Here is a 22,890-nt window from a genome sequence, read left to right as displayed (position 1 = left end):
TTAGTAGCGAAACACATAAATTAATTTTGAAAATGGTTTGAATAAATAGCAATATGTAATGTGCGCTACCACAGCAAGAATTTAACGAAAGTTTCCCGCACAAAGAAACGCACGAGAGACGAATTTTAACGCGGCAACGAAATGATCTTCTATATTTTATAAATTATTATTTATTTCGGATTACCTTACATATCAATTAATGCACAATGTGCTAAGCAATGAAGGAAAATGAGACCATTCCAAGCGAGAGCTTTAACGTCGGCTAAATCTACTCAACTAAATCTGCAAACTACGAAATGTTATTAATTTGCAAGGGCTTGTCCTTTGCGTTACCGGTATTAGCTCAACTAGGCCACCTGTCCGGCGTGGTATATACTCCGTTGTTGTTGATTTAATGCCACATTTCTGGAATGCGACCAAAGGAACGAGATACGAGATTATTCCTTTATTCTCTTAAATCTCTCGGGACTTTACCATCGACTCTTGCATCCCGCTGCAGTCCATTGCATTTTCATGCGCGAACGCGCACTTTCGATGAGCCTTTCCGGGAACATATACATCATCGACAGCATTTTTCTCTCTCCATTTCGCGCAGAAAGAACGTTTGAAAAGAACGTCAAGATTCACTGATAACAATTTGATAGAAGTGACAAAGAACAAGCTGTATAAATATTAAAAAATAATATATAATTCTAGGAGTTAGCAACATAAATTCATCGTTGCGCCGAGCGTAACACATACTGCGATAAATTACTATACGACAAAGCGTAACGATCTCGTGTTTAACATCGAAATACATCGTTCGTGCGGGCACTGAAATGGAAATTATGGATTATTCGACGAAGTAATTAACATACGTGCAAAAGCGCTTAGTTTCGATAGTTTATTATAAATTTCATAGGTTCTCCTATGTACATGTTCTTGGATATGCTTCTAAAGTTCCTACTAATTGAACAAGTATAAAAGTATGTCTAACGATTACTCGTTTAGCCCTGAATAATTATTAATCTAAATTACGCCTTTTTTTCCTTTCGCGATGTTAGCGAGAAAACTCTGCTCAACGTGTGCTTCAACAAACCGAACATTTTTTTTCGCAACACATTACATACGCCTTTAGCAATTAATAATTACTCTGGACAAGTCTAAACGAATACACCGACCGACATCGGCAAATTACTTTGGTCGAATTGTCTTAATCATTTCTAATTCTCATTTATCATGTACGATGTGGAAGGTCACAACGGATATATCTGGTTTAATATATATGCATATATCCGAACAAAGATTTAATATAAAGGCAATATAACGTCACACGCCTTCAACGGGTGACAAAAATGTACCTATATTTGTGGCAAATAAAAAAAGGCTTTGAATGCGCAAATCGATTAAAAAATGTCGCGTACGAAATGAGATCCTTCTGTCAATATGTGTATATATATACATCTCTCTCTCTCTCTCTCTTTCTCTCTCTCCTCTGCCATTCCATTCCTCTCGTTTCTCTTAAAGAGATACACTGCATAATAATATACAGTTTGGTATCAACACATACATATGTTTACAGCTGCAATAGAGATGGTCGTAGTGATAGACATTAATGAGTATTCTTACACATCGAATAAGTTGCACAAGAATCAACGTTTCTATTAAATAATACAGAAACGATCTATTGCTTAATTAAAAGGATTACATTTGTAACAATTATCGGAACTCCTGTATAATGGAGTCGTCATCATTATGTTTATGATAACCAATAAGAACGCCTACATTCAGTAGAAAAAAATGGTTCAGTGAGCCCTTAATGATTATTGATTCTGATCAGTACATTCTTTTGGATTTATAAAGTAGCTAAAAGAATACTCCAATCACAAATAATAAGCACTCGCTGAGCTCCTTTCTTCGCTGAACGCAGCTAATATTTTAATAGAAAGAAACAAGTCGTAAAAGGAGTTGTTTGTATCCATAAATGTGAGAGTAACACTGCAACTTATCTCGTAGTAACAATTTGCTATAACTAGAAAAATACATAAGATTAGATCCGTATTACAATCAACTTTCAAAAGTTCATCGGAAAAGCTCGGTCATATCGATAGTACCGCGATACTTTCGACAGAAGATCCTGTAAAAGGATGAATTTTTAACGAAATGCAAGTATATTTTAATGATAACTAAGAACGAAGATATATGTTTGTGTGAAGCATTGTACGACATACATTATACGTGAATAAGTATCATGAATAGAGTAGGAATTTTCCAGAAGCCTCGTATAATCACGACATAATATGCATAAAATAATATGTAGGTAATTATTCTCATGAATATTGTGAATATTCCGTGTTCGATTAAGATAAAACGTTATATATTAAGGAGAACTATTTCTATTTATAATTAGCGGAAGATTAAAACCTATTCATCGGTGTATTTATCACGTATCAATCTACCTAACGAATTACATTCAAGATAAATACAAATTATACGCGATACATAAATTAATACATGTACCGAAATTAGATACATATCACATTTCTGTACATGTGAATTTAATTATTCTATATTATATCATATTTTAAATCGATACGCTTTATAGAGTCAAGTCTTTACTTATACAGTAGTCATGTAAAAAGTTAAAAGAATTGTACTCTTTTGACATTACACCATATTTTACTTTTTAGATGATTCCGTCCTAAGGTTAGTGAGCCAGTGAGTGTAAACGAGTTACAATTTTAAGTCTATACGGTGGGAATAATATTGGGCTATATTACAATTTAGTTGATAAAAATACGCACATTGCATTTTAATGTTCTTTTGTAAAGAACATGGGAACTTCCAAAAATTGTAACAATTCGTAAGAAAAGTGTACCCTCGTCCCTGTTGGGAGGAGAGGGGGGAGGAATCCCAGAAGCGTGAGAAAATAAGAATCTTAATTTTTTAGTAGAAACAAAATCAATATTCACAAATAATGTATAATAATGTCAATGCTCTTGATTGTTGAGTTTTCAGTACTTCATGAAAATATAGAAATTCTTTCCTTCCTATGTATTGTATATGTGTATGTGTGTGTGTGTGTGTGTGAGAGCCGATTTTCCCGATGATATTTTACATGATGACACACCATTTCTTTGTACTTTCGGTTGATTCGACCGTTATTTTATTGTCATCATCCTTTATCCCGCTAATGTCTAATTTAGTAGATTCGAACTTGTATGTGACATTCGGTGTGGATACCTGTATGGGTCTGCGCCAGCCTTTCAAGAGATTTATTGGTGTATTCAACAGACCACTTTCAGTTTCTGATTTCTGCTTTTTACTCGAATTCCAAATCGGTGTGTCGGTTTTGCGTTTTCTGTCTAATGAGCTGCCATTCGTAGGCAAACTCTCGGATAGAGCGCTATTGTAACGTAGAGCTTTCAATTCTGAAAAAGGCAGCTCTTCATCCTGCAGTGTCGATATCTTCGATGTATTTACGAATAGAGAGCTGTTTGGCGATATCCTCTTCTCGTAAAAACCAAGATGACGCATTCTGTTGATCGAGTGCCTTCCAGAGATGTTTCTCAGTGTCTTCCCGAACGACTCCTTTGTAAATTGACGCGGCGTATCCTCCATATTGCTCTCGTCGAAGAGCTTCGAATTATCTTTCAGACAATCACTAAGTTTGATTTGTATATCTTTCAGCATTATAGACGAATCATAGGAGATAAACGACACATCATTCAATGTGTCGTCAATCTTTTCTTGAACCTTTGGCATGTTACTTTGAGTAACAGGTTCTGACGTTTCCGATACCTCAGACGTTGTGGACTCGACAATTTCCACTGAACTCTCGGTGTCCGTTTGAAGTTCATTTTGCATCTCATCTTTTTCAGGTACGCCGTTCTTCAGTTCGTCTTCTACAAGCGATAATTCTTCTCCTTTATCACCCTTCGATCGTTTGTCCTCTGGCTTTTCTTCTTCATATTTCACAGAATCTTGTCCTTGATTTACTTGATCGACCTCAAGTACTAAATTTACATCATTCTCTTCTTGTTCTTCAGCTTCTTTGGCTTCAGTGTTGGAAATATTTTCCGACGATACTCCCTCTTTTTCTTGATGGACAATTTCGCTCTCGGTAGACACTGCTTCCTGAACAGTGGGAGTCTTTGCGGGAGCTTGAGGTTCACTTGAAGTCTGTTCAGAGGTGTTGACATTGACGTGTTCTTTAGCAGTAACATGTTCCTCAACCTTGGCAGCTTTGTTGGTACTTAATAATTTTTCCCCCTTAATATTTTCCTCCTGGACAGGGACATTCAATTTGACATCAGCTTCCTGCGATTTCGGCTGCATGTCTATGGTTTTTGTTTCGAAATTTTTCATCGATAATTTCAATTGCTTTGTCGCTTGATTCGATCCAACTTTTGACGGAGGGCGAAGTTTGCTCTGCAACATACATTATTTCCGCACTGCAAAGAATAGCCCTAACAGACAGATTAAATTCAGGAGCATAGTGTTTAACATGAGCAGCACAAAAATTATACATATTAATTAATATATGTACAATATTATTGATATAACAAAGTATTCACAACAAAATGTATATATAACATATTTATAAAAATCATTCGTTTTATAAAGTGTGAACGTATTAAAACATTATCGCATGTGATATACTATAATAAGCACCATGCCAAATCTAAGCTAAAAGATAAGACTATCTTAATAGTAATTGAACAAGATTATTTCTCAAATATCAATACCGGCATGAGAGATAAGAACGTAATACTATACAAACTGATAATATAAGACCTATTATGCACCCAAAGCGTCATGTAATTTCATAAATTACAGAATATATTACAACCCACAGTTACAAAGGCTACTATACCCAATAAATTATTGACAATCTTTGGTTGAAAATATTAATAATTATACATTTGTAGTCATATTATTCAGCCTTTGGATCAATATTCTTTACATAAAAAAGATACAAATTAACAAATAGTCAGGAATTCATGAAGTTCTGCTATTCGCAAATGATGATGGATCATAAATAGCAATGTAAATAATTCCTTTCAAGTTGCAATACAGCTCAAAATAATTACATTAAATATAACTCAACTTTTCATAATGAGAAAATGTAAATACATTATAAATATGATGAAATACATAAGAGGAAATTAAAATCATGTACCTTAATATTCTTTCTAGATCCGCCTGGTATCTTTTTCTTTATACCAGTCAATTTCGGTCTGAAACAAAAACAAGATAATCATAATCAACGAAAAGATTAAACCATATGGCAAATATGGCCTTTGAGTAAGAAATGCTGGTGGTGATGAGAGGTACTAATTGAAAAATATGTATAAAAGAAGATGAGTTTCTCATGTCATCTGAGAAATGAAGATGCCTCTATTTTCTCATACACGCATGCAAAATATATCTATAATTATCAATCGGTTTTATTGAATCTCAACAATGAGGTGATTCTGATTTCAAAGCCGATCCTCTGAATAGACAAATGTAATGCTTTGTTCGAAGAGATCACAAAGCGTACACGTTACTATCATAAATATGTACTATGCTTGAGGATACAATGAGACGCCCACAGAATCTAGCAATGCTCCTAGCAAAACATCAATGCTACAAAGTACACAGCTCCGGTACTCTTTAAACTACAGCGATAAGCAATCAACAAATCATTCAATTTCCAAATATCGCATCAGGTATATCCCGATTTATAAACAATCAACTACGGCATAATTCATATCTCTTCACATTGGAGTGATCGAAGTCATTCAATCGTATAGATTCAAGGGAGCGACTCGCAAGCATATCCAACTCTGAGAAACTCTGTGTGGAACTTGCAATTCGCTGTTTGCTGATTGGTTCTACAAACCTGTTCGAACTCTCGGACTCGCGCTGTCTCTCGGGCAAGCTAGATTCGGAAGCTTTCGACGGCGCGGTCGTTGCCTTGAGCCTCCGAACGTATAAATTCCTCTCATCGCCCCCAGGGGCCGCCTTCTTTGGCGTCTTACCCATGGCCAAGATACGTTTTAGCGGCGTGCCTATTAATCGCCCGGTAATACCCCACGCCCTTTTTCTTATCCGGTCTTACTTCGTGCTAACGCAGCAAGCCCGCGTAAGGTCCCCCACTTAGTGTACAAATATAATATCTCTATACCTTGCTCTTATCTCTCTCTCTTTCTCCCTCCCTCCTTCTCTCACTCTCTTTCTCTCTCTTACCCACACTCATTCACTCACTCACTCACTCTCTTTCTCTCTCTCTCTCTCTCTCGTTCGCAAACACGCAGTTTCTCGCCCTCTCAGCTCAAAATATTAATAATCGCCCTTTCTTACTGTCGCCGCGGCCGACTAATCGCGACGCCGGATCGCCGGTACGAATGCGGGGGGGCCGGTATTCTCGTCGTACGAGCGGAGTCCGTCCGAGATTCAAGTACACGTACGCACTACAAAGGACACCATGCAACGCCGAGGGCCTGCGGTGAGACACTACGAACGTACGCACGCATGCTAGCGGACGCGCGCGCGTGCACCCACACAATGGATGCCGGCCGGACGATTCGTCGAACCTCTCTCTCTCTCTCTTTCTCTCTCTCGGCGTATCTCCGCTCGTATGTATGTGGCGCGTCGTAAAAACGCGCGATACGGGCGAGAGATAGCTTCGACTATGGACTTCTAACGGTAGATCTCGTACGCAAGACGAGGAACATGCGCGGAATGCGAACTGTCAGTGAAGTAGTGTGGCTGATGTGTGCGCGTGTGTATGTATGTGTGTGTGTGTGTGTGCTATATATATATACGTACGCGTATACAATGGCGGGTCACTCTCGTCGTACGCCGAATTCCGTTGGCTGAGAGCTTGTACGCGACGAGGAACGGCGGCCATGATGGCGGCGCTGTCGCCGTCAACGCGCGTAAATTTACGAACTTGCTCGACGCGGCGCGACGATCGACGAACGGATCCAGGCAGAATAAATTCGAAAAGAAATGTCTTACACCGGTATTTACAGTCGGATATTGTATTTAAGGCCTCCTTAAATTCATCTTCTGATACTGTCTTCTGTCTCATTTCACTGGCTGCGAAGCATCTGAAGATGAATTTTTGAGGAAGCCTTGAATATGAAGTCCGATTATGAATTGAGGGCATCGGAGGCAAAACTCACCTTCGACGAGTCGAAATCGTAAGGAATACACGGAGTAATGGCGCGCGATCAGATTAGTCCGTTAGAACGTTGCAACCAATTCTACATCACGGTGAGTTTCTCAAAGTATCGAACACGCCAGCTTCACTTATCACTCCCGACGCCCGTGAGATATTTACGTTCGACAGCTATCTCGCGATGTTTTGTCACAACGAGAACGCGAAATTCACTTTCAGCATCGCCGACGACGATAATTCACATTCGGACACGAGACTCAACTACGGCGGATTGAATCGCAAGAGACGATTTCTCGCACTGTAACGAGCCACTCCGCAAGCTTGCTGAAGTTGCAGCGATTGCGATTCTCGAAGCCTCGATGCTCTTCGATAGTTCGTCTGTTCTTTTTAACTAAATTGGCTGCATTAGTTCGGGAAATTCATGCGCACTGAAGCGAGAATTTCGCACGTACGTTTTATACTTTTCAATGTAAATTTCTCGAACTAGTGCAGTCAGTTCGGCCAAAAAGAACAGACCGAATATCTCGATGAAGAGATGAAATTTCAGAAAAATATATAATACCATGTCAAGACGCACACACGTATTATCTACGTAACATCTGAATAACAATCTCATAATTTGAATAATCGTGAATATTTTGCCTCGTTGAAAATCTTTTCACGAGCTAAACACGCATTGAACTTGGATGAGCTTCACCCTGACCTCTCAGACGTGTTCGTCGAGATGGCGTTAGTGCACGGCGATTTTTTTTCTCAAGTGCCCGGTGAGATGAACTATCTTTAGCATATTTCATCGATGACGTTGTCAATTTGACGGGACGAATAGTGTGCGAGCGGTATTTAGTCAGGTAGCTCACGATAGTATCGGTCATTTCGGATTATGCATTGTAATCGTTCGCGAGTGATAAAATTTATTTTAAAGTAACCGTCGTGTCGCGCGATACGCCACGTTCCTGTAAAAGACGAGAGAAAAAAAATGAAGGCGATCTGCTCGTCGTTGCTCCTGATTGTCAGCGTTTTGACGTCTTGTGCCGCGGAATGGAACACGAAGGACTACATGAAACGAGAACATTCTCTGATTAAGCCGTATCAAGGTATGCCGATTTCAATTATCTGCTCTTGTGCTCTTCGGAAGGTCTTTATCGCCGCCGGTGACCCTTTGCTCCCGCGTTTTATCGTGCACGGGGGAAGATTTCTGTCCCGTACGATCCGCAACCGCGAATCCACCTCGATTCGTTCTAAATTTGAGGTTACGGTGCACAAAGAATGAGTGGACCGTGTGGACTTTGTCCGCTAAATATCACGATGATGATGAATAAAACTCGCACGCGTTTTAAACCTGCACGTTAGAACGATGTTCGCGGTTTTTCCTGCGTCGTGACATTAAAGAGACATAAATGTACAAAAGTGAGAAAGATATAGTTAAAAAATAACGATGGCCGGGTAGTGGGCAAGTTCGGCTCCATTTGGACCTGTTAACGTAATACATAAATCACGTACACAATTATGTTACTGACACAGCATGGCACAATGCACTAATTATGATCATTCTCTATAACTATAGCATCATGTGACTTGAAAGCTATATATATATATATATATTTACATATCTGTATTTCTATATATCATTTCATTCATTTATCATTGTGTACTATTGTGGCTTTAATGCGATTGCTATTAAACAGTATTTTCAATGCTTATTTGTTCCTGTTTAGTTACATTACATACATTACAATATATGTATTGTTAATCATAATTAAGCATAATAAAATAGTTATAAATTGAAATTTAATTATTAATTTATATATTCTCCAATCACTTTGTTATTATCTGTTGTGTGGATTTTTCCATAACTCAACCTGTTGGATTTTAGAGCATTAATATTACTATGACGAATCCAATTTCAAACTGTTATATCTAAAAAAAGATGTTGCTTGAGATAAGAAATATATTTATTTACTTTTTCAGAATTTTTTTACCATTTTAATATGCACATCTTGCAGTATTCTATATATTGTATTTCCAAAATTTTATGTGATATACAGGGGCAGGTATGACAATACCTTACTGGGATTTTATGGGGAGTACAATGGTAACAAATAATTATATAAGACTAACACCAGATTTACAAAGCAAGCAAGGTGCCTTATGGAATTCTGTTGTAAGTATCTTACATCATTATATGCAGTATATTAACTCTTTCAGGCGAAAATATATATAAATGTAATATATTATATACCAATTCAAATTTTAACCTTTCCCATTTACAGCCATGTCATGTGAGAAATTGGGAATTACAAGTTCAGTTTAAAGTACATGGAAAAGGAAAAGACTTGTTTGGAGATGGTTTTGTCATTTGGTATGCCAAAGAAAGGATGAAGTCAGGCCCAGTATTTGGAAATGAAGACTTCTTCCAAGGACTAGCAGTGATACTTGATACGTATAGCAATCATAATGGCCCACACAATGTATGTTGAATACAATTTTGATATTTATGTGTTACATAATAACCTTTAAATTCTTGTACGTCTTGTTTGTCTTCTTCTTTTAATACATGAGCAATTTATTTGAAACAGCATCAACATCCTTATATCTCAGCAATGATCAATAATGGATCCCTGCATTATGATCATGACCGTGATGGCACTCATACGCAACTTGCCGGATGTGAAGCAAAGTTCAGGAATTTAGAACACGATACACACATATCTATAAAGTATGAAAGAGATACTTTAACAGGTATGTGAAATAAAAGACAAAATTGAGAATTAAAGCTCCTTAAGTCTTTTATTAAATATATATTGCTTACATCATTTCTATAATTAGTCTCTCCTTAATTTGCAAGTGTGTGTGTGTGTGTGTGTTGACTAGATTGTATGTGTGTGTAAATACAATGCATATGTAACTACTCCAAAAAACTAATTTCTCTCATTATATATTTTATATAGTTCTCAAGGACATTTCTAACAAAGCTGCGTGGGCAGAGTGTTTCTCAGTGAAGGAGATTAAACTTCCAACGGGATATTACATTGGAATTTCAGCAACCACGGGTGACCTCTCTGACAATCATGATATATTGTCGATTCGTCTATTTGAGCTAGACTTACCTGATGATGTAAATATTAAATTATTCTTTTCTTAATAGAGTATCATAGCATTAAAATTGCTCAAGTTCTCAGCGTATGTTTAAAAATATATAAATTAATTTACAGGTGAAAGATCAAGAAGATAGATCTCAAATTGTGCCATCAGCAGCATTCTTCGATCCACCAAGAGGTATACTTTAAAAAAAAAAATATTACGTACACGTCTAAATCTCTATTCTAATATTTATTTTTTGTTTTAGCGCGCATAGAAGATCCGAAAGAGCCCATGAGTGGTATAAAGTTGTTCCTAGTCTTGCTACTTGGTGCATTGGTAATAATATCTTGTGTTATCGGTCTCGTTATGTTATATCAGAAACACCAAGAAAATAAAAGGAAACGCTTTTATTAAATTATTTTTTAGATAGCATGTCTTGAGCGTCGTAGGTTTCTTCCTTACCCGGGATCTTTTATACCTAAGATATAGGTTATAATGTGCTCATAAGACTGTCTTCTTTGCTTTATTTTTTCAACGATAAAAGCAAGCCAAAATTTTTCTTGCACTAATAAAATATTCAGGGTAAACGAAGAGATACATAATACACCAATCGGTATAATACCTTTAACGCGTGAGTGTACCATTTTACAATTTTTCGCAAAAAATTCATCCTGCTGAAATGGTAACTTCATATGATAAGACTATTACGCCGATCTGTGTGCGCGTGTGTGTGTGTATATGTGCGAACATTCTAACACTCGCGTAAATTTAAGGAATGTTGCTACATTTATACGTTAAATCACAGTGCCATTGATTGAATTTAATATACATTGATATTATAAGAGGACAGAACATAGTAGAATCGAAAAAGATAAAAATAATTAAAAACAAGTTGGAAAAAAGTTGAAAAGAAGAGATTATATATAAAATATCAGATAAATTTCGACGAGGCGGCTGTGTGCAAGTAGAATGGGATAAACTGAGTTACGTATCATTTTGCAAAATTCACGATAGTTAATGAGTAATTGATTAATCCGTAAGCCATTTTTTACATGCTCGAAATTATCTTCATACATGCCTACGAAGTCCGACTTACTCGTTCCCGTGCATTTATTCGCTCAGATAGATTAATTAATTATTCATTAACTATTGCAAATTTTGAAAAATTGTACGTGACTTTCCTACTCAATTAAACGAATTCTATCTGCACACAGCCGCATCGTCAAAATTTTCTGAATATCTTGTAATAGTTTGGGAGAAATATTATTTTATATTCTCAAATTATTTTTCGTTTTTTCGATTGTACCATACATTTGGTTCCAGTCTGTATAGTTTCTTTACTAAACCCATTATTTCTTCGAATGGCACGAGGATTTGACGCAATGAATTTTTATAAATATAACTCCCCCCTAAAGTGATGCGAACGAATGCGAACGGTATGATGGGAATATATCATAGTTAACTTGAATGTACTGTCCTGTACATATTGCTGACTGTATTTTAGAAAGGCCTTGGGAGAACTTGCATGTAGTATTTATATTAATTTCAAGCAAAACGTTCAAGATCTATATAGCAGCGTATTTTTTTCTCTCAAAATTCTTGTAGTTTTGAAAGTGCTAATTTGAATTAAACAAATAACTTTATACATTTTAAGAAAGCATCACATGACCTTTTCGCTACGGACTACTATAATGGTAATAACTGTTAAGCATTAAAAAATAACACTGTCTCTCTTCTATAAATTGTACACTTTTTTTGTTTGAATATCATAAATAAAAATTCCATTAATAGATTAGTTATCATTTTATATTAAGCTGCCAGCAGAGTAGTTGTGTTGCTCTGTGTCTAATTCGGCCGTAGCGAAAAGGTTAAAGAAATACGTAAGAATGATAACAAGAGACGCGGTAGTGTTTCACGTAAAGTATATCCATGGATGCTACCGTGTATCTTTTTTTCGGGAAGATTGGAAGAATAATCACAGACGCATATTTTAAGTAAAATATATAGTTTCTACTTGCGCGGTTATTCCTACTTTACATTAAGTAATTATTTTCGTACACAGATTAGATGCGGTGGAAAAGAGACTTTATTAACATAGATTTTATATCTGTACATAAAGGAAATTAATATTAAAGAAATCAAAGAATAATAGACTCCGTGAAACTACGAAAATCAAAGGAAAAATAGACCATCAAGAGCCAAAGCACGAATAAATTAGTACTATGTAACAAGAATAAAAATACTCGTATCTGAAATATTAAGATGTCAATCTTTATTGTCAGTCTTTATCGTGATGATGTTCAACAATAATATTAAACGTTTCTGTCCTTATCTGGACTCTTTTCAGTAGTAAGCCAGCCGACCTCATGTGCCGCAGTGCCATGCCAATTCCATTGTTATTATTGAAGAGATTTCGGATAAGGACAGGGACGTTGAATATTATTGTTGAACATTATCACGATAAAGATTGACTACATCTTAATATTTCAGATACGAATATTAATTTTCGTTACACAGCACTAATTCATCCATGCTTAACTTCTTGATGGCCTCGTAATTTTCCTCTGATTTTCAAAATTAATATTCGAAACTCCCACATTGCACGGTAACTGTTTACAAAGTACATGCACACATTTACAAAGTACATGTGCTCACAACGTAAAACGGACTACTGCACATTATAACATATGTATCTAATACATGAGGTGCAGTGTGGGGGATTCTACTGTGTATTTCGATGTAAAACAATTATATAATATGATTGCATATTGTAATTCTTTTATGTGGAAATTAAGAAGAAGGGAACCAAACTATTTAATAAATGTCTTGTTATCAATATGATGTTATACCTTAAAAAAAAAAAAGAAAAGAAACAAAAATAATGATGTATCATAATCGTTGCCAAATACAAAATAAATATGTATGTAATTATAAACGTAAGCAAAAGAAACGATCTTCAATTCTCTCGTAGAAGGAATATAGCGTGTATTAAGATTTACAATATATATCACTTATTGCTACTGGAATAGGACTATGTTCTTTTGATCTTGCACTATATTTTTTTTTTACTATACATGTTCATAACAAAAATATACATTTGCATATCAGAATGCAAGTACTCGACGTACCAACGTATTTATTCCGTCTGTTTTTGCTTTGAAGAAGCAAATAGATTACTTTTATTATCAACGATAAAATCATTCAAACAGAAAACACCAAGGCACATCTATATCTGTCTTGTCTCTTTGCTACTATACTTGTTTGGTTCCTATTGTCCCTTGTATAATACAATGACGAAACTGTCCTCAGCTATATATAGACAGATATGCTTGTTAACAGTTCGTAAATGTAAACACTCAACATCGATATACACCGACTTGTTATTCGTATTCGTACGTTACATTATCCGTGTTTCTTAAAAGCTGCATCTCATTCGTCAGGTAACTGAATCTTATGTTCCAATGTGTATCCTAAGAAAATATTAATTAGGTAATTTAACCGACACTACAGAAACTCTATGAATGATATATTTCTATCCAACAACAGTAAATAACTGAAGAGTAAAAGAGTCGTTATTCACATAACATTGCATACTGCCTTGAGTCGCCAATATTAACTAAAACTCCATCATAATAACGCGTGTATATTACTGTACACTTAGCAAGAAGTACCGCTTTCACTACACACAATATTAACCCTTTCGCTATAGCTGAACTAGACGTAAAGTTCCACAGCTGTATACTTTGGCGTACAGCTTTGCCGTTGCATATAATAAATAACAGCGCAATCGGCATTTATTACTTCACACTATATTTACTGTATCTACATTAGTATAAAATAATAGTTAATAAATTACTGACATTTTTCTATTTATATCCAAATAAGTGAGCCTATCGTTGCTTAGGAACGATAAGCTGTTTATGTGTGTTCAATATAAATTATATATAAAAGCCACTATAATAGCGTTTTGTTATAAATAAAAAAAAAACGTTTAGCGGAAGCTACTATAGCGGTGGGTAATAGCGAAAAGGTTATTAAAACAAGAATAAAGAGATTCCACGTCCTCCATGATTGAATCGTCCTCCATAAACAAAATACAAAAATATCAAACGTGTTTTTCTCTCTCTCTCTATCTCTCTTTCGTTCGTTCGCTGTTTTTATTGGCAGTAATGCTAAGGAAACTTAACTCCTTTTCGCATATGTTTTCCAATTCTTGCGATTCAGCATCACTTGAGTAGCACACTTCTTCTTCTAGAAGAGTAGTCTTTTCATAAGGTTCCTCTCTATTTTCTAAATAAACCACATTAACGTTACCGCATACAACGTAGCCAGTAAGGTGAGACAGAGAGCGACTATGTAAACATAGTCCTTATTTTAACAAACAATTCCCAAGATGTATCGCACGTTATACTACAGCAATGTGATACTTAAAACACGTTAAAACTCTGTCATTACGACAACAGAAAGATGCGTAGCGTTCATCCCGTCCCATTCGCGACGTCAACATCTCATTTGAAATTCCAATATTTAGTTCAGGTACTCGTCCGAGGATAGTAGTAGGAGGGGAAGTTGTACGCGTACTTGAATATGAAATTGTTATTTAAAGAAATAAGAAGTAGTCTGTCGCTGTGCTCGTCGAGCCTCAACAGCCACACGCACACTATCTCACACCTTCCCATACCCACACACACGCACACACACGCATTTTTTTCCTTCTCGATAAATACATTGACTTTAAATATCAACCAAGAGCTCGCTCGATTAATCGATTATTAATCTGCTGATACTCGACGAAAAGAAGCTCATTGAGGAGAATTTCGAGTCTAGTCGAAAGTGACTCTAAGCTCTTCTCTTCCACGTCGAGTAACGAGTCGTTTCAATATCCTGGCGATGTCGTCGGACTGAGAGGACTAGGACTCGGACTTCGGCTGGGCGCCCGCGGAACACCCAGGATGGTAGCAAGATTCTGCATGCTCTTCGGGAACGTTTGCGCGATAATGAAGTGCTGAGGGTTGATTAGCGCGTCTCCCATTATGCCGAGGCGCACTGCGTTCCCATGCTTGTGCAGAGTCATAGACATATCTGCAAAATAAATAAATAAATAAATAAATATATATATATATATGCATTTAGAGTTTTGTACTTTTACGAGCCATAAACATCGGCCATTTCGTTCACAACGACCGCAGAGATGTATCCAATAATCGATGCGTACTGCAATTTCCCTGCGGTGGTCGCCAATAGACCGCAGTATCTACTCCCTCGACGGGCAAATCCCCGTCTACGTGCGTCAAGCAAAGAGAATATTTTCTGGAGAGTTGGTTTAGCAGCAGCTTTAAGAGGATGGAGGGCACACAGGAGGAGATCAGTCCGTGGGACGTCTCCGCCGCTGTGATGGCGTAGATCGCGCTTTGCCTGGACCTGGCGTCCTGGACGTTCCGTTGGATAATCTAAGGAGCAGTGGTAGATAATAACTTTTCGGCGTCCGCTGACACTATCCTAGTTGAACCTCGTGCACGGAAGAAAATTAGTCTCAAATAAAAAATAGATATTTTCATATAAAAGCAAGAATATTACGATCTTCTTAGAAGATTTTCACTAAGTTCAAGTAATAATATTTGCATCGATACAAATTTAATCAAATCAAGACTGAAAGTTCTCTAAGAAGATTACAATATTCTTACTTATATATGAGAATATCTATTCTTGATTTAAGACTAATTTTTTTCCATAAGGGTGTCTAACCACGAGGTAATAAATTTGTGTCTAACGTCACTACTGACGTCAGCAATGTAACATTCGCTTCTCCTAGTAGCTAGATAATGGCCAAATAAGTAAGTTAGCCGATGGTTAAACCAAAAAAATTATAGTTAGGAGATGAAAAATGATAACTAGTTGCGACCACCCGGCTCTTATTCTCACCTGCAGTATCTCGATGAGATCGTCGTTGAACAATGGCGTCCGGGTGGGTAACGCGAGGCACAGGATACCTCGAGCCTCGTGGTTCCGCAGGAAGATCTCTCGCTGACTGACGAACTTCACTGTCGCGAACACGTCGTTCGGTATGCTGGTGGTCGAGTGCCTGAAGTACTCCCTCAGGGCGTCCACGGTGGCCGTCAACAGGATCTCCGCCTCGGTCACGCCGGCCACGTTGGCGATCTTGCGTACAAACTCGACGTCGACTTCCTCTGACCAGGCCACCACCTTCCTGCCGCAGGGCGAGATGGTCTGCAGCCGGTTCGACTGCGGGTGCTTCAGAAATAGCTCCTCGAGGACAACCTTGGGCGCCGTCACGGCTATCCAACTGATGGACACCGCCTCCCGGATCGCTTGGAACGTCAGAGGCAGGTAGCACCATAAGGTGTAGGTCAAGGTCTCCGGGTAGCAGTGCTTGCGTTGCGAATTCAGAGCTCGCAGTTCACGCAGCAGCAGCACGGGCGTCTTCAGCAACGACGTGATCGTGATGTACCAGGACCACGCGACGAACATGTAAAATATGTCGACCGGGTTGAAGGTTTTCGCGGCGGAGTCCAGCACCATCCGGGGATGGAAGTTCCGCTTGCCCGACTCGCGCCGCACAATCGACAGGACTTCCAGGAGCTTCAGCCCCTCTGACTTTCGGCATTGTCTGGAGAAACGTTTCAAGGCGAGTTACCGTCCGAAGTTCCGAGCGATGGCGTGACGTCAATCGCTTACGTTTACTCTCGAGCATCTATTTTTCCGAACACGTAAGCGATCGTTTCTACGTTCTTCTGTTTGTTACATAAGAGACTCGAGCTTGCTTGAACATGATTTCTTTTATGCCTTTTATTTCTTACGAAGACAAATTATTTAATATTTCATTTGACGTATTTTTATTTATCTATTTACTCACGGAAGCGTATCCCTTTATACAAGAATATTTGATTTGAGTCAAAATATTTGATTGAAACATTATTTCTTCGTAGAAAAGAAGAGACTTTATACAAATGAAATATCTTATATAAAATATTATAAAATATGTTTTAACAAGACAAATTGTCAAATAAAGAAAGGGAAAGAGAGAGAGAAAGAGGGAGAAACGATCACGCTCCAATGTCGAGGGAACAAATGAAATACCTGGCCAGCTCCTTCATGGTGCAGACCAGTACTATCACCGCGATCTTGCTGCACTGGAATAACCCTATTCGCTTCTTAAGGATCTCCGGCCGCTCGGTGGGATCGTTATTGTACAGAAAGTCGTTCCAGTAATTGCTGAAGCTCTCAATCAACATCTGCCTGAGACGCGGTAAAGCGGAGGGCGCGGTATACAAGTTCGTGAAGGGCGAATCGCTCTCTTGGCATGTCCAATTGTCCGTCGAGTATTTCAACGGCAAGAAATCCGCCAAGGTCAGGTGCTCCTGTCGCAGTAGCAAGTGATGCACTCGCACCACGCATACCTGACGTTCCTCCCCGCGCATGAGACAATTCACTACGTGCACCTGCCAAGGTGGCAGCCTCGCCGGCAGGAACTTGGACGTGACGTCGCTTACGTAATCCTATGAAAAAGCAATCGCGCACGTTATCACTCGGACGGCACAAATCTCTATAAAAAATAAACGTCTCAAAGGTCTAGAAAAAGTAGATTGGCTCTTATTAACCTGTCTTTTTAGTTTCTCTCAAAGTCTCAAATAATCTTAAAGTCTTAGATTTACTTAGCAAAACAGAACATCTTTTAGACACCTTTACACGAAGAGAGTATTTTATAATAAAAATTACTGTAGAACTTTGCAACTGAAAAACATATAGACGTTCGGTCTTAATTTATCTTTCCGTGAACTATTTATATTTTAGGAATGTAAATCCATTATTAAAAGATTTACTACGTTTTTTAGCAAGATGAACTTTACAGAGTCTATTCCTTACTATAGAAATCAGAGTAAAATTTTAAAAGAATTTATACGAAGAAAGCTATAGTTATTCCTTCGGAAAAGGCGCCTCTTAGGGTGTTATTCCATAGCGTATCTCACGTAACGCGTATCACGTAACCAATCAGAGGCGTTACGTGTTTTCTGTTACGCGTAAACAACATTTTCTTATGCCCCATGAAATGCAATAGGTCGATGGCGTGCGATAACCATACCTTTCTATTCTTTTAGAACCGACAGAGACATCAAACGTCGCAATTCATTGGCTATACGATTTGTAACACGCTCCATACATAAAGAAATGATATAAAGAAATGAATCTGCATAACACAGCACACACGAGTGTACTTCCATATTGCACGTAGTCTCCGTAAAAAATGTTGATCAATTATTAGTACATATTTTTGCTTCTCATAAAAAAAGTTTTGTCAAAAATAATTGACCGTATGATATTAAATTGAAAAAGCTAATGGCTTTATATTTATCAGTGTGTAAAGATAAACAGTATAAAATAATGTGCAAGCAAATATATTAGTTTCATCCAATTTTTTCAATCGATAAGTTCTAATAATTACTTCCGATTAATTAAATTTATGAACATTTTCCACGTTATTATATATTCAATTATTACTATTGTATTAATACCGACTTTTGGTGACGAAATTATTATTAAAACAAATTAATACGCTTGCAAGTAATTGCTCCATGGTGAACACACAGCATACACGCGTGATATGAAAACGTGTAATACGTTAAAATTACACGCCAGAAAATTACGCAAAAAGTCTGTGCCATGGAAGGGCACTCTTAGAAGTTTGCGCTGTCCGGTTAACAGACCGGAGAACTGCCTCGGATTGTCGGGGGGCTGGCTGACCTGTATGTTGCTCTCGGTGATGGGGCGGCCGCGAAACAAGCATGGCGACTTCACGAGGTGGCTGTCGACGGAGAAGTAGTCGAGCTCCTTCCACACGTACACGCCCCATCGCGTGAACAGACTTGACCTGAGGAGTTTCTTGGTGGAAGCGAAATGCGCCAAGTGATTCCTCGCCCCGTCCGCGATCGAACGGCCTTGCACGAGGAGCGTGCAGATACCCTGCGTCATCATCGGTAATTATGACAACCGGTCAAAGTCGTTGACGCTAATCGAAGATAGAACGGAGTTCCCCAGCCCACAGTGGTTTGAAAGTGAAAATTTTTTACGAAAACTCTGAATCTTAAGAAAAATAATATTTTATACGAAGAAATTGTTTTTAAAGGAGAGAGGAGAACTGGTAAGATTGTAAGTGATTCAATATTTATCCCACTCTTTTTTTCTAAATAAAGACAAAATAACTCGATTTTCTAATGAATAGTTTTTTTCTGAAGAGTATGACATTTCTTTTTTTTATAATATTCTTGAATAGAAAAGAAATTTACGTAATTTTGGGAAGGACTTTACATCATTTGGTCGAATATTTTATTTTCTGATTCTCTCGAAATCTCTCATACAGTGTCTGATAGAGCACGTTATACGAAGTTAAAAAAGGCCGATTATTTTCAAAAGGCAAAATGAATACAACAGCCTTTGGTGGAGTGTAAATGTTGACAACTATTACGCAACTGTAATTTTTTTCAAAAACTTTCAGAAATTCTTTAAGAAATATTTCCTGAACTGTTGGCAAGAAAACACATTTCCGTTGCAAACTTACTTCAACTACAAATTTATTTATTACCTTATTTCAGAAATAAGAAAAATATAACAAAATGTGAACGAAATTATTTCCTTCGTGAGCATATTAAATATATATAATGCTATCATCAGTATTTATAATAGTGTAATATGTAACACAATCTTCACAGTGTGACAGATGTGATTAAAGGTTACCTTTGAATAAGCAATATTTTTAACATCACATTTACGGATGAGTGATAAAAGAATAATAATTAGTAACAATTTTTATTATTTGACTATAGGACATCATAAAATTGCATTTGCATATTAACTTGAGATGAAATTTCAAAAAATGAGTTTTGGCCAAAGAATATCCATCATGGGCCTCTGTGCAACAGTCAAGATCGCCGATACCTACGTGATTTCGTCCTTGGTCCAATATGCTGCGGATACTGTTGCTCTCCACCACGACATAATTCGGATACTGCCACTTCACAAAGCGTATCCAACATCTCCTCGTCCATTTCACCACTTAAACACATACCAAAGTATATTGGGGCGCGCGCCGCAACGAAGAATTCGCCGACGTCGAAATTTGTATTCTCTCTCCTTTTTTTTTCCATACACGAATCGCGATTTAGGAAAAATCAGTAATGTTCTATCGGGACTATCGGGCGCGAAAGACGACTTGAATTTGATACTCTCGAGGCTCTTCGGCGGTGTGAACAAAAAATTACATAACAATTTTCATTTTTCTGTGAGACATCGAAATCTTTCTTTCCCTTTCCGTATATGAGCATGAATCACGAATTAATGAATATTAATGAACAGCAGAATAAAAACATCGAGAGGTGATCTCGACTTCCAGGCCGAATGATGCGAATTATCCGTAATCCGCGGCTCCAACTACCGGAGGAGTCCGAAGTTACAAGGTCCCTTGTCGGAGATAATTACCTAAATACGCGATAACGAGCAGCGGCACCAGGAGTATCGTCAGCGCGAGACTGAGGCCGAAATTCACCATCGAGGAGATACCGACGTCGACCATGATCTGCCCCCCGCGACCCGCCGTACTTTTCCGCAATACTTTTCGCTGAGCGCGAGCTGAGCCTCGAGGAAAGCCTACCCCCGAGCCGGAAGCCCGAGTCGCGATTTTCGGCTGACCGCTGGCCGGTGATGTAAACTGGCCCGCACGCAGTGCGCAAGCCGCGGCATCCGCATTCATACTGCGGCTCACAGCCGACGTATGTGCTCCGAGTCTGAACTTTTGACCCTCATTGCAAAAAAAAGTCAAGCTGACACTAAAGATATTGCTGTCGCATGTGTCGCCGTCGTCGTCACCGCTTCTTGTCGGCGAGAGACGCGAGAGTCATCGTTGACAACAAGCAATCTTGACGAAGGAAGGAACGAAAGGGTGAGGGGCGGGCGAGGAGATAATGCCGCCGGTCCGGGATCATACACGGATGGACAGGGATATCGAGCCGGACACAAAGGGACACCGCTTGAGAACATTCTCAGGTAGCACAATATCCAAAATCGAGACATAAGACGTCTTTTAGATGTCTTAAAAACATCTTAAAGATGTCTTATATCGCATCTTGAACACGACTTCAAGACGTCTAAAAGATGTCTCATGTCCCGATTTTGGACATTTGTGTTGTCTGGTTTGTATCGCAACATGCACGTTTAATATTCTCGGAGGGACGCTCGACGAGCGAGGAACTCGTTCGCCGTCAATAAGTCCTCTTGTAAATCCGGTTTTGTAACAACCGTTTAGTTAGTGAGCCTTGCATTTAGTTAAAGTAAAACCAGACAAACACCACTGCGTTCGGAGAGCACGTTATCTGCGCTAACGCGTCGTTTTATTTTTGTCCCTTATTAGATGTACGACCAAGATAGAAAGACTCGTTAGCGCTGATCTGCACTAATAGCGCGCTCCCCGAACGCACGCCAAGTGAGAGTAACATAACATCAGTGTTATGATTTCTCACTCAGCAATATACACGGTAAAAAAAAATGAAGTGTTAATTTTAACATTTTTTCCTAGTATGTCCCAGAAAGTCCACACTAAATTTTGTGTTAAAATAACATACCAACACACGTGTTATATTGCATTTACATTGCTGAGTGGGAAACTGTAACATTGATGTTATATTACTATTTCGTGTTTGTTGAAATATATTTTTAGATCTAAAAGAATATATCAAGCTGTTGCAAGGGTTCGCTAATTACGGTTGTTACTAAACCGGATTAACGTTTCCATGTAAATGTAGTCAATTTGGTGAGAAAATTCGTGTCGAATAAAGATTTGACCTCCCTCTTGTCATTTTATCCGCGATTTCTTCGAGTCGAGCTGATAACGCCAGGCCAATTAGTTTGCAGCCGTTATTGACCATTAAAAAGAGTGTTTTCCGAGCGAGTAGAAATATATTGTTTGCTGATAAGAGACCGACACGTCAAGAAGATTGCTAAGAGCCCGTACAGTCGTTAATGAATTCTTGTATCTATCAAGCGTGTATCCGGGAGTAATTGGAGAACGCTGATACAGCCAATCGTCGTATACACATAACAACAACATTATGATTGATTATTAATGTATTGTTGGATAAAGGCGACGTGAGAACGAAGTAAGAAGATAGTCAACGTAAGAACGTAAGAAAGTAAAATTGACATAAAAAAAATAAAGAAATCAAATGGAACAGAAAATGACGTCAAAATTATGAAAAAATGATTAAAAAATGAGTTTTATAGTGATTTTGATGTCATCTTGATATTATCGTCATTTTCTATTCTATCTGGGGAAGAAGTATTGTAATCTGAAGAAGAGTCATTCAAATTTGTTTACGGTCCGTTCTTCGTTCTCATTGTTGCAAAATAAAAAATTCATTTTCGTTTGATCGCAATCGTTGCGCAGTATATCTACTTTTAAGAAGTTAAAGAAGAAATTAAAAAAACCCGTCTGGTTGCCGTGGAATGGCCTCGAATCTTCGTCAGGGACGATTCGTAGCGGAGACTTCGAAGTCAACAAAAATAACGTGTCCAGCTTGATAGAGCGATAACGGGTCATCCAGCTGAGACTCGAACCGGGAATAAGTCTTCGCTTGACACCGTTAGATGGCGTC

The 22,890-nt window shown here is 38.0% G+C and overlaps 3 protein-coding genes across 7 annotated transcripts; 1 reads left to right on the top strand and 2 right to left on the bottom strand.

The window, feature by feature from the left end:
* Positions 1–868: 868 nt before the first annotated feature.
* On the bottom strand, positions 869–7,062 carry LOC106742366. Of its 5 annotated transcripts, XM_014615239.1 has the most exons (4): positions 6,328–6,728; positions 5,867–6,122; positions 5,162–5,219; positions 869–4,410 (listed from the first exon to the last, which is right to left on the bottom strand). In XM_014615239.1, the coding sequence occupies exons 2-4, from the start codon at positions 6,007–6,009 to the stop codon at positions 3,094–3,096; spliced, it is 1,518 nt and encodes a 505-aa protein (XP_014470725.1). In that variant the 5' UTR covers positions 6,010–6,122; positions 6,328–6,728; the 3' UTR covers positions 869–3,093. The 5 variants fall into 5 exon arrangements, with proteins under 5 accessions (XP_014470725.1, XP_014470727.1, XP_014470724.1 ...); XM_014615241.1 differs by lacking the exons at positions 5,867–6,122; positions 6,328–6,728 and adding an exon at positions 6,796–7,062; XM_014615238.1 differs by having other exon boundaries at positions 5,867–6,728.
* Positions 7,063–8,126: 1,064 nt separating this feature from the next.
* LOC106742367 (vesicular integral-membrane protein VIP36) lies at positions 8,127–13,067 on the top strand. Its single transcript, XM_014615244.1, has 7 exons — positions 8,127–8,244; positions 9,196–9,311; positions 9,421–9,618; positions 9,727–9,889; positions 10,099–10,265; positions 10,363–10,426; positions 10,497–13,067. Exons 1-7 carry the CDS (start codon positions 8,127–8,129, stop codon positions 10,643–10,645), a joined length of 975 nt encoding a protein of 324 aa, XP_014470730.1. The 3' UTR covers positions 10,646–13,067.
* A 203-nt stretch (positions 13,068–13,270) lies between these two features.
* LOC106742365 lies at positions 13,271–20,981 on the bottom strand. Its single transcript, XM_014615237.1, has 7 exons — positions 20,723–20,981; positions 20,187–20,299; positions 18,992–19,210; positions 17,330–17,748; positions 16,154–16,859; positions 15,447–15,681; positions 13,271–15,313 (listed from the first exon to the last, which is right to left on the bottom strand). Exons 1-7 carry the CDS (start codon positions 20,814–20,816, stop codon positions 15,108–15,110), a joined length of 1,992 nt encoding a protein of 663 aa, XP_014470723.1. The 5' UTR covers positions 20,817–20,981; the 3' UTR covers positions 13,271–15,107.
* Between the last annotated feature and the right edge of the window lie 1,909 nt (positions 20,982–22,890).

This window comes from Dinoponera quadriceps, unplaced genomic scaffold (genome assembly GCF_001313825.1).
Source record: "Dinoponera quadriceps isolate SergipeBrazil2010 unplaced genomic scaffold, ASM131382v1 scaffold629, whole genome shotgun sequence".
Classification (NCBI taxonomy): Eukaryota; Metazoa; Arthropoda; class Insecta; order Hymenoptera; family Formicidae; genus Dinoponera; species Dinoponera quadriceps.
The sequence above is the reverse complement of the archived record's forward strand: the minus strand, read 5'-3'. Positions and strand labels throughout refer to the sequence as shown.

Coding starts and splice junctions, on each gene's coding strand:
- LOC106742367 (XM_014615244.1), top strand. CDS start 8,127: ATGAAGGCGATCTGCTCGTCGTTGCTCCTGATTGTCAGCGTTTTGACG. Junction 8,245..9,195: donor TCTGATTAAGCCGTATCAAG/GTATGCCGATTT, acceptor TGTGATATACAG/GGGCAGGTATGACAATACCT. Junction 9,890..10,098: donor TGAAAGAGATACTTTAACAG/GTATGTGAAATA, acceptor TATTTTATATAG/TTCTCAAGGACATTTCTAAC.
- LOC106742366 (XM_014615238.1), bottom strand. CDS start 6,009: ATGGGTAAGACGCCAAAGAAGGCGGCCCCTGGGGGCGATGAGAGGAAT. Junction 5,220..5,866: donor GAGTCCGAGAGTTCGAACAG/GTTTGTAGAACC, acceptor TTTTTGTTTCAG/ACCGAAATTGACTGGTATAA. Junction 4,411..5,161: donor GATCTAGAAAGAATATTAAG/GTACATGATTTT, acceptor TGTATGTTGCAG/AGCAAACTTCGCCCTCCGTC.
- LOC106742365 (XM_014615237.1), bottom strand. CDS start 20,816: ATGGTCGACGTCGGTATCTCCTCGATGGTGAATTTCGGCCTCAGTCTC. Junction 19,211..20,186: donor TGGACCAAGGACGAAATCAC/GTAGGTATCGGC, acceptor ATGATGACGCAG/GGTATCTGCACGCTCCTCGT. Junction 16,860..17,329: donor ACCATGAAGGAGCTGGCCAG/GTATTTCATTTG, acceptor ACGTTTCTCCAG/ACAATGCCGAAAGTCAGAGG.